This window comes from Pelodiscus sinensis, chromosome 5 (assembly GCF_052426305.1).
Source record: "Pelodiscus sinensis isolate ZL-2025 chromosome 5, ASM5242630v1, whole genome shotgun sequence".
Lineage (NCBI taxonomy): Eukaryota > Metazoa > Chordata > Testudines > Trionychidae > Pelodiscus > Pelodiscus sinensis.
In genome coordinates, this window is record NC_143056.1 from 47,077,205 (window position 1) to 47,088,344 (window position 11,140).

Sequence of the window (11,140 nt, forward strand, 5' to 3'; positions counted from 1 at the left end):
AAGGTTCTTGAATGTTTAGCCTGTCTTATGGCTGAATGTCCTGCTGGAAATGAATTCTGAGTAATTTGAGAACCTTGAGATCAAAGCCTGGCTTATCCTTTAGAACACAGCAGCAGGCATTGTGCGTGCAGCATGTGCAAAATATTATCAGACCTAAAGAGCAGGATTCTGTGTTGGTTAAAAAAATCTGTGAAATAAAAAGTAGAAGAGAAAAAAAATCTAACATGTGTCAAGCCAAGAAAATATAAATACACAAGGGGGTCTTTTATAGCGAAGTTCTACTTTTCTTGAACAACTTCACCCCAAACAGAGGTTGCCTGTCAGAAATGAATCACAGAAATGACCTGAAATTTGCATGTGCTAAACAGTCACAGGGATGATGAGAAGAGAGTCATTTTTCTTCAGCATAAAATGGAGCGTCCCTTCTCCTAAATTCACTGTAAGTGGCCTCCAATGTAATTTGTAGTGCAATAGGAAAAAGAGTAAACGTCAGTTCACTAGCAAATAATTGGCTTCTAAAACATTCACAACAAAATTAAGAAAGAGGGTTAGTTTGTTTTTGCATTACTTGAATTGTGCAGCCTTTGTTGATTTAGTTAAATACCTGTAATTTTACGAAGTCTTTCATTTCTTGACGTTTTTCCCATTGTCCCAGCTCCTGGGGCATTGATTGCATGAGAATCTTGTTTCATTTTATACATAACCCAATTTTCAACACTTACAGTTGCAAAGGAAAACTTTAAAATGTATACCCCGAAAGCTCAGAAAAACCCTACAAGCTTAGAATGCTCCACATCAAAAGACCCCAAAATGACTCATGAAAGTTGGGGGTTTACTGCTTTTTTCCAGGACACAATAATACATTTTCACAGAGTCACTCTTAATGAAACTGTCCCAACAGAAGCCAAATCCTAAAGTCTTCACTCAGATTTAACTCAGTCCTTTCTCAGACAGAAAATAAGAGCTCTACCTTCTGAACACTTTTCAAGTTGGAGTAGGAAAGCAATGGGTTTTGCCCTTGTACGCCAGATGCTAAAGTCATTGGGGCAGAAGCAGGTATAGTCAGCCAGTTTCTTCTTTCAAATTCCTTAGCTTTTGAGCGCTCCCTTGCTGGAGGAGGTGAACCCACAAAAATGTCCCCAACCTCTTCCATGACATGCCCCTTCTGGTGGGTTCATTGCTGCCAGCAGAGCTAGTCATTAACTTTTACACTCAGGGATTGCTAATGAAGCATTAAGCTGCTGCTTGTTTGGGAACATTGTGAGGGAGAAGGAGATTCCTGCATACTCATGTTGCAACAGCTTGGGGTTTATATCTCATCTTGCCCTTGATAGCCTTTGCTTTTCATTTAGAATGAGATCTGGAGCTGTGTGTACAGCCACACAAACGGGCTCTGAGCACAGACTAAAGGGATTAAGTTTAGGGGTGTGTGAAAGGATTTGGGGATGCTGATAGAATATTTATTCCAGGCCATGGTAGTGGAGCTATTCTGTAGCTGCTACTGCAGCCTGGGGACTAAAACAGTCCCCATGGTTCCTGCACCCCACTCACCAATGGAGTGCTCTTGACTACATGGTGTAAGATTCAGCCACCCCAACCTAGATGCTGATGCAAAGGGTCCCAGTGGAGCAGTGGACAGGGGGTTTTGCATCCCCTGCTCAAGACTTCTCAATCTCCCTCTCCTCATGCAGACAAACTCCACAGTTCTGTTCTGCTCAGGAACTCTCATGCCCAGAGAGGGAGGTAGCTAGGGAGGATTTGTTCCTTCCTACATTCCTTGCTTTCTTGAATTCAGTTGGCAAAATCATTCCTCCTAGTCAATTACACCGATTCAACAGAAAACAAATGAAAACCCCAATTCTTCAGTCTTCACTCATGCAAGAGAAAACCTATTGATTTCAGTGCAGAGTCAGGGTCTAAAAGAGAAACTTGTGGGTTACAGAACCCAGCGACAAGCCAGCTTTCTGTGTATAGTCTTCATCTGATGTGTTCCCCATGTGATCAGCAGCTCCAGGAGAAGGCCCTTAAATGTGTGGATATGGCATAGATGCTGAAGGGAAAAGTAAAAGAAATATAGAGGCTTTATAAATCACCATTATAGAAAGAAACCTTTGTGTTCAGGTTTAGGGTTTTGATTTTTTAAATTGTGTTAAGTTCAACAAGTATGTGTGTGTTTGTGTATGTGTGTGTGTGTAAATCTTTTTAAAATTGCAAAACAAATATAAAGGAGGAACATATGAAGGAAAGTGACAAACCTCCAGGGCAGGGGACTGGACTCCATGAGGGTATGTCTACACTACCCCCCTAGTTCGAACTAGGGGGGTAGTGTAGACATACCCTGACTTCTTGAGGTCCCTTCCACTTCTAACATTCTATGATTCTAGGAACTGGTGGAAACTACCAAGAAACACCATTATTGCTCTGTGGAAAAGAGAGACAAACACAATACACACTGGTTATAAGTGTTCTCCTCCTTACATAGTATGATGCACACTACAAAATGGCATCTTTATCACAACACATCCACAGAGAGTGTCAATCATAAGACACAGAGACACAGATGAGTTTAAGGTAAGATTTTAAGATAGGAAGCAAATTAGGTGCTAAGAGAAAGAAATAATAGACATGGGAAAGCTACATGAAATGAGGGAGAGAAACAGAATGAGGGCAATCCAGAGCAATAACATTTGGTTTCACACAGCACATTTCATGCTGAGGGGGTGAAATCTCACCCCATTAGGGTCAATGGCAAATTTCCCAAGGACTTCAGTGAGGCCAGGATTTCACCCAAGGTTTCCTAAAGCACCTTAGGAAAGAGCAGAACAGTGGTAATAAGTGGACTGTGTGCACAAAGGGAGTGGTCAATGTACACTCAATCCTGTCTTCTGTGCAGCTTTAAACATTAAATAGTTGCAGCATGAGAAAGGGCAGTTTATAATTAAGGCTAGTTTACAATTAGGGGAGTCAAAGATCTGGATTCATTATCTGATTCTGCTACAGAATTTCTTCCTGATATTCAACAAGTCATAACTTCTGTATGCCCCAGCTGCCAACTGTGGCAATAATACTTTCTCCTACTTTTTTCTTACCCATTTAGTTGTTCAGTTCTTTGAGATCGAGCCTGTCCCTTGACATGTATCTGCACAACAGCTAGAACAACGGGCCCCTGACCTCAGGGGTGTTGACAGACACTGCCATGACACAAATAAAGGCAACAAATGAATGTAGTAGAAGTAATAAAGACACTGCGGGGTCCACGTACTAGTTTCTGGCATTGAACATACCAGCCACGGGCCCTTTAACTGCTCCTGGAGAGCAATCAGAAGTGGGCAGCAAGCTTGGATTATCATCTGAGCTCAGTAAGGGCACCTTGTCTGCCAGTGTAGCGCTCCCAAATGCTGCTCTGCATTCAGCGATTCCAAAGCCAGAAGGGACCCCCTCTCCCCAAAATGGGAGTGACCCATCGGGAAGGGACTTCAGAAAGCCAGTTTCTCTCTGTCTAGCTGCAGAATCGAGCTTTCTCTAAAGTGTGCCAGATTCAGCGGTCTGCAAAACTGCCTGGAAATCTCCCAATAGAGTGTCTCTTGTCTTTCCCAGTCCTGCCCATTTCTGTCTGCGCCAGAAACTCCGAATTCACAACGTGACTATTTCAGCCAGAACCAAAATAACATGTGGGGGTTGTTGGTTTTTTTTGATCCGAGGTGGAGACACAAGTAACTACTTGAGACAAATGGTCATTTCAACATCCCAGATGCATTGATTTACTCAGCCTGCTTTGCAATACTCCGCTGAGCAAAATAAAAGGCTTCATTCAAAAAAGCAAAGCTCCCCATATTTTCTCAGGTGGTATGAATAATTTTTAACATGGCCTTGGAAGGTTGTAAGTTGGTTGCGTGCTCACGCCCAGGGCTACTTACTTGCCACTAAAACAGAGAAGAAAAGTGTGCGTGAGACAGAAGTATATAAATATCACGTTTTCTCACTCCCAAGCAATTGATGAGGCACCTTGCACACCAAACGCCTAGGAAAGTCGGTGGGGATTGATTGAAAGCAGCATAAACTCCTTGGAGCGGAGCGATTTCTTCACAACAAAATCTTTACAGTACAAAGGGCGTTTCCCTTTGCCAACATGGCTTCGTTTTTGGAAAACAAAATCAGTATCGTTCGCCTCCCAAAACTGGGCAAAAGCATCTTTTCCATTTTTCGGATCGATTTTTCGTAAGACATTTCACGGTGAACCTGAGTAAACAAAATTGAACAGTTTGTCAGCACCGGATCGAATTCAGTAGAAGGAACAGAAAACGTTGCCTCTTTGCAACCCCTATGTAGGGAGAGGGGTAGCCGTGTTAGTCCGTTTTAGTAAAATCAACGAGGAGTCCCGTGGGCTAACAATTTTAAGGTGCCGCAGGACTCCTCGTTGTTTCTGTAGGAAGAGTGTAACATAGTTGTAAGACGTTGGTTTACCCTCAAACATTTTAAAGGAAATTCCCTTCAACTTCCTACAGATCCCAATCGCTTTACAAAGATGCACGCGTTTCACTTAGCTGTGACTCATTGGTAATGGATTTTTCTGTGCATGTTCCTAAATCTGCGCAGCCTGCATCCAGCGGTAATTATTTTAAAAGAGCTCCATGCTTAAGAAAAGGAAGACACTCATGAGAACAAATGAACAATGGAAATCATAAGGAAAAACACCCAAATAAAAATAACCTCAGGGAACACCATTGTCGCTGAATTATTTGCACGAACATTTACGATGCCAAGTGCTTTGAAATGAAATGATTTCTCCTTCAAGTCAACATGCAAACAGCTTTTTCGTGAAGCCTGGGAGAAGAGCTGAAGAATTCATTCAAACTGTAAACTACATTCTGGGAGTGATACTCCGCCGATTGGAGTCCATGTAAAATTTGCCATGGATTTTAATGAGAGCAGGATCGAGCTCTTTACCTGGACACCATGAAATGAATAAGATATCGGTTCCGCAAGAAATAGATGTGGGTTTGTGTACACGTACACAGGGCGGGTGCATACATGCACAGGCACGATACTGTGTGTGTACGTACCTATATAAATATCTATATAAATATAAATCCTATTTTCGTATTATAATGTGACAGTATTTTCTTCATAGCCTTTGGCAAGTTGAAGTTACAGAGACTCGAGAATAGGTCGTTGTACCCTTAAAGAGAACTGCCTTTATTCACAGTAACTACAAACAAAAGTCACTTGCGCTTTAAACTCAATGATGGAGTTACTAGCGCTGTTCAACCCGAGTTCCTTATTGAACAACGTCCTGCCTGATTCTGAAAGTGCTTCTTCGATACAACTCTGTTACATTTTCATCTTGCCACTTGCCAAATTGCCACTGATGAGGAGTGTCCCTTAAGGGACCCGATACCTGCAGATACTAACACTTTCGAAATAAAATATGTCTCGCTCGTTTAAATGATCGTTCAAAGATGAACATCTGAGACCGGAGACGCTAAAGCTGAGAGAAAGAGCCGCAACATTTAAAATGTATCCCAGTAGATCCCAATCAAAACAAACCGTAATACACTTGAGGTTATTACATTTTCCTTTGGAACCAGATATTCCGAAGAGATAACAATACGTAGGTATATTTAGAGAGTTCAAGTCATAAGGAGACCGTTTCTTGTGCTATTTGAGAGAAACTCTAAGAGTAAGAGTAAATATTTGATGCTGAAGAGCTCTTAAGGCTTGAGGAGTACCATTTACTTATTTCTACACACCAGTGTGGGCTTAGGATGTTAAATAGATTAAAAGGCTAAGAGAGGTCACTGAAGTAGAGACTTTCTTTTTCTCCCCCTGACTTTTTTTCCCTTACGAAGTTTTTTACACTTTCTTTAGAGGGTGCTTGGCAAACTCCAGTTAAGAGGCGCCTTGACTACAGTATGAATTTGTGCCTCTGTGAACTCCGAAACCCATCCACCCCCTTCGCCCCCAGCGCAGTAGGAATATGTTTGCATTCGGGGTCAAAGTATTAATAAATGCTTTTCGGTGTCTTTTCTTTGGGGGCCCTTTACAACTCCAATTCAATATATTGCCTCACTTCATTGGTCCTGGCAATATTGGTTGCCTCTGTATGACCCAGGGCACGACATATTAAACATGCTTTGATTAGACTTTCGTTGTTTTGTTTGCAGAAGGATCTGATTCCATTACAAACTACCAGTCACCGCTCAGGAGCGCCACAACACAATAGGCATTATACTAGAGACATACCTTGCCGAGTGCAGTGTATGGCTCGGTGCTGGGATTAAAATGATGAGGCGATACAGGGCCACCTAACTATGAATGACTGGTTCCATGAAGGAAAGCGAGGCATTTCCATTTAATCTCATTTAAAAAGACATAACTAATAAATTTGTATGGACTAGGCTGCAGTAGACGTAAAGCAGAGTCGATAGTGGTTCAAATCCCATTGAACCCCATTGAAAACCATGACAACAAGAAACAAGCTCCGATTTATCCCGGAGAGTTAAAGAACATTGTGAGGAGGCGTCAATCACCTATTATTCCAGATCTGAACAAATGCAAAATCTTGACTGGAACAAATGCTTCCAACAGGTCCAGGACATAGGGCTACATTTCCCCTTTGTTCACAGGCTAGCAGTTGGCATGTATTTGTGTTCCCCTCAGTCCGACCACCCAGGACGTTTGGGAGGCTGGTCTCGGCACAGGGAAGATAACTACTGTCACCAGGCACGCTTGATAGGTGGCTCCAATACTCATGGCCTGGGAATCTTTTATATGGAGCCTGTCCAGTCGCCAAGAAATATGCAGGAAGTGGGCCAAAGGGAGCCTCGGGCCCTGTTCATCTAGCCCACAAATCTGTCAAGATATAAATCGGCCTGTTCCATTGCCATTATTGCTCTATTTACATTTTCCCTATCAAGTGTAACTGGCCCCAGAAGCGATACACAGAGCAGGGGGCTGGGGTGGGGGTTAATATAACCTACGCACAATGGCTCCTGGAGCATTTGTTTGGGGTGTGTATCCCGGCCCATTTGAAACAGACCAAGCGGGAGATTAAAACAGCATGTAAATAAGACAGCGTGTATCCCTCCGGCAGGACACGCCACACACACACACGTTTTAACCCATTTTGTTTGTGCTTTTGGTGCGGTCCACGTGAAAAGTTCTGCTTGGGGAAGGGAGGGGCCGCCTTTTATAGCGGGCGCCTGCTTGCCTCTGTTTACCAGACTTGCACGTTTACTTCTGGGGGGAGCGGGTCCCTCGTGCGACACCAGCTACAACTGAGGGGGTTGCTTTCAGCAAAGCCACACTCTCTTTGTGCAGGATTGTGACACAGTCCCGCGGCACTGCTCCAACGGGGAGGCGGGGAGCCCACAGCTTTTGGGCTGTTTGCATTGAAATGATCCGATCCAAAACAGAAGCGGGGGGGGGGGGGGGAGAGGGAAGGGGACCATACAAATAGGTCCCAACTGGTGATCGTCGATGATTTATGGCTCGAGCATGCAGTGTAGGACCTACAGGCTGAGGCCTATCATACCGGTATTCAATGTATGAAAAGCTAACTAGGCTTTTTTTAAAGATAGTCGCTATTAAAGTAAGACACCGCCCATTGGCGTTACATTTGCTCCCTGGCACCCATCAGCTGCACTGAAGCCTTTTCAAAGCCGATACCTTGAAGTCGACTGAAAACACCCCCATTGAATTCAGCGTTACAGGAAGGAGGCCAAAGCAAATTCCTCGCGTACCAAACGTCGCACAGGCTCAAGCTGATGTGGCACATGAGGCCGCGACGTCCTAGCAGTGCCTCGCCCTGCCGCGGCCTTCGAATTGACTCCCGCGACTCGGGGTGGACGCTTCAGCGCGTTCATCCGGGGCAAGTCGCCAGAGAGCGAGCCGCTGTGTAATTCCCGCATGTGTCTCTCACTGGCCGGCGGCGCGCGTGGCCTGAGAGAAGGGGACTCGGGGGTACTGCGCTCTACCGCGCCGCTAACAGTAGCGCAAATGTTTCTGAAATGGCTATTTCCCAGGAAATGGTTTGCCCCCCCCCCCTCCATGTTTAGACGAGCTGACATCCCAGTGGACCCTTTACACGAGGGAAGGTGTTTCCTAGAGCTCACCCTTCCAGGGATGGCCTAATACGAAGAGCACATTGGGCTGGTGGAAACAGGAGGGCTGGAGGTGCGAAACATCCCCCGCTAGCTCAGCAATGACGGGGGGGGGGGGGGGGGATGGAAATGCCTGCGCTGCGGTAGGAAAGCGGCAAAGAAAGGCCAGGGATAAAACACAAATGGCTAAATCCCTGGTGGGGGAGGCTGGCCAGGCTCTGGGGATGCTACAGCGCGGATTCACTTTGCGCCGCGCGGGGACGGTGGTGGCTTTGGTGGTGGGTGGAGGGGGGCGGCTGTTGGTCACCACATGCCACCCAAGATGTTATTCACTGCTCACAATTCCCATTATCTGTCCCCACTCGGGGCTAATCAGACAGCATCTGCAATGATGAAGCCCGTTTCCTGCTGTCCCTGGGCGGTGACGGGTTATTCTCTCGGCGGGGCGACACCTACCCCCATTCGAGCGTGAGCACTTGACTAAATCAGGTGCTTGGCAGCCAGAGACAGGGACGGTCTGGAGCAGGCGGTGTGTGTCGCGGGGAGGGCTGTTTATATAAACAGGGCCCCGCTGTAAACGACACTAGTACTTGGGCGACGGGGGGATGGAAGGAGCATCTCCGTGAGCCCGCAGCGGTTGTGCGGCTCTGCCAGAGGTCCCTGCCACGGCGCCGACCCCACCATGGCCGCCGCGGGCCGGCTCAGTTTCACCGTGCGGAGCATTTTGGATTTACCGGAGCAGGAGGCTAGCACCATCAAGCAGGACTCGGCTCGCCACCCGCCGGGGAAATTCCCCAGCTCACCGTACGGGGAGTGGCTCGAGACCGACAGAAGCCACTATCTGTGTGAGTATGGAACAAGCAGCTCAGGGCACCTTTATAACCCGGCCAATCCCACACCCCGCAGGAGTCCGACTGGGCTTCTTGGAGACCACTGATTGAATTGCAGCAATAAAACAGCAGGCAGGCACTGACAAGGCGCTTCCGGGCATGCAGGTGGATAGAGATAATGATATCTACAGACAACAGGTGCACCTCTTTCTGCGTGTAAACGCGCACATCCCTACACTCGATGGGCTTTAAAGTTGACCAGATTTGTGCTTCTCTTTTATTGTAGCAATTCTAGCTACCAAATAGGAGTGGGGTTCCAAAGCGAACACACGTGCTCTAAGATTCGGACTAGACCCCCGTACACAATATAAACGCTCCGTAAGGGAATAGAAATAGGCATATTCACAAGAATGTCTGTAGTGGGTAACGTTGATAGCCTGTGCACTGTGTATGCATGCTCCATAAATATTAAGGCATCACCTCGAAACTTGCTTCCCCGTAAAGTAACGGGGCTGCAAAAGGAAAGAGATACGGGGACAAAAAAATATTAAAAGACACATGAGAGATGGTATAAGCTTAGGGCACACCGGCACGCATATTATATTACCCTCTGCAGGGCTTGCATGTTGCACAGATAAAGATTCGATCTTTCACCTAATGCACGTGGAAACTCTAAGCAAGCTTGTAGTTGAGATTTAATTTGTCCCCTAATCCGGTTTTTAGACAGAATCTCTTGTTTTCTTTCGGGCTTTTAAGCAGCGCTGGCTTTTTACTGTCCGCAGTGATTCCAAGCAGAATGGTCCATGACCACCTGGCTCACACCCGCATTCCTCCTCCCCCATTTGTGTGGCTGTAGGAACTTGATCCTGGTGGGGGCGGCTAGTTGCTCCCCCTCTAACCCTGCCACTGTTCTTGCTGTCCCCAGCTTCCGATGAGAGCGGTCCCGAGACCAGTTTGCCCGATTCCACCCAAAGAGCGCACCCGCCCCACGGCTCGGAAGCCGAGAAGAAGAAAAAGAGACGCGTGCTCTTCTCCAAAGCCCAGACTCTGGAGCTGGAGCGGCGGTTCCGGCAGCAGAGGTACCTCTCGGCCCCGGAGCGGGAGCAGCTGGCCCATCTGCTCAGCCTCACCCCCACTCAAGTGAAGATCTGGTTCCAGAACCACCGGTACAAAATGAAAAGGGCTAAAACGGAGGGGGCCTGCGGCCCGGAACTGAGCCAGCCCCCCCTGCTCCGGAGAGTGGTGGTGCCAGTGCTGGTGAGGGATGGCAAGCCGTGCCAAAGCTGCACCCCCAACCCGGGAGCCGCAGCGGTGCAGGACAAGCTGGGCTGCAGCACACAAACTGCGTTCACAATTCAAGGGTACCAACCCTTCCAGCCCAGCTCCGCCGCCTCCCTGAGCCTCTTCCCTGCCTACCAGCACTTAGCACACCCCGCGATCCTCTCCTGGAACTGGTGATGCTGTCCAACCTTCCCGAGCTGAACTGAGGAAAAATCCCCAAAGGACCAAGAGTCAAGTGAATTCTCTGCCCCATCAAGAATCCCGGACGCCACTGCCCGTGGATCCACAAGGGAGGCGAATCCATGCCAATGCAGACTGGTATTTGGGACGCAGCCTAGGGCTGTTTTGTTGTATTAAAGCACGTTGTGAGCACGACTAGCCAGGGATGGGTTTTGTTTTCCTTTGGGGGCACCGGGTTTAGAGGGTGGACGAGAAACAACTTATATTTTTAAATCCGAAGCGACTCCTGTTTCAGTTCGAAAGGCTATTTGTAAAATACATTCAGAAAACTAGTGGTTTGTACCCAAAATAGTTTATTTTAAAATAGCTTATTCTTCCAGTGACTAATAAACCGATTTTTTGGCAAATAAAACCCTCCAGAACAAGCGGTTTTTTGAAAATTCGATCTCATCCTTAGCTTAATTTGTGTGTGATGAAGAATAAGAGTCTCTGAAATGTACTAAATGAATGTCATGTTTATATTTGAGCCTCACTTTCCAGTAAAACACAAAGTTTGCTACAAATACCTAGCTTTAAACCCGGTGAAGTTATACCAGACGAAAAATCCCCTTTAAATTAGTCTATTTTACATTCACTCCGGGCTATGATTTTTTGAGCCTAATGAGGTCTCACCTTGCTCTAATCATGTTTTTATTATTTCCCGACTAGGTTTTACCTACATAATCTCTGTTTTCAGCTACAGAATAT

At 46.4% G+C, this 11,140-nt stretch overlaps 1 protein-coding gene across 1 annotated transcript; it reads left to right on the forward strand.

The window, feature by feature from the left end:
* The first annotated feature begins 8,393 nt into the window (after positions 1 to 8,393).
* NKX2-8 (NK2 homeobox 8) lies at positions 8,394 to 10,793 on the forward strand. Its single transcript, XM_075926922.2, has 2 exons — positions 8,394 to 8,947; positions 9,858 to 10,793. The coding sequence occupies exons 1-2, from the start codon at positions 8,785 to 8,787 to the stop codon at positions 10,388 to 10,390; spliced, it is 696 nt and encodes a 231-aa protein (XP_075783037.2). The 5' UTR covers positions 8,394 to 8,784; the 3' UTR covers positions 10,391 to 10,793.
* The last annotated feature ends 347 nt before the right edge of the window (positions 10,794 to 11,140 follow it).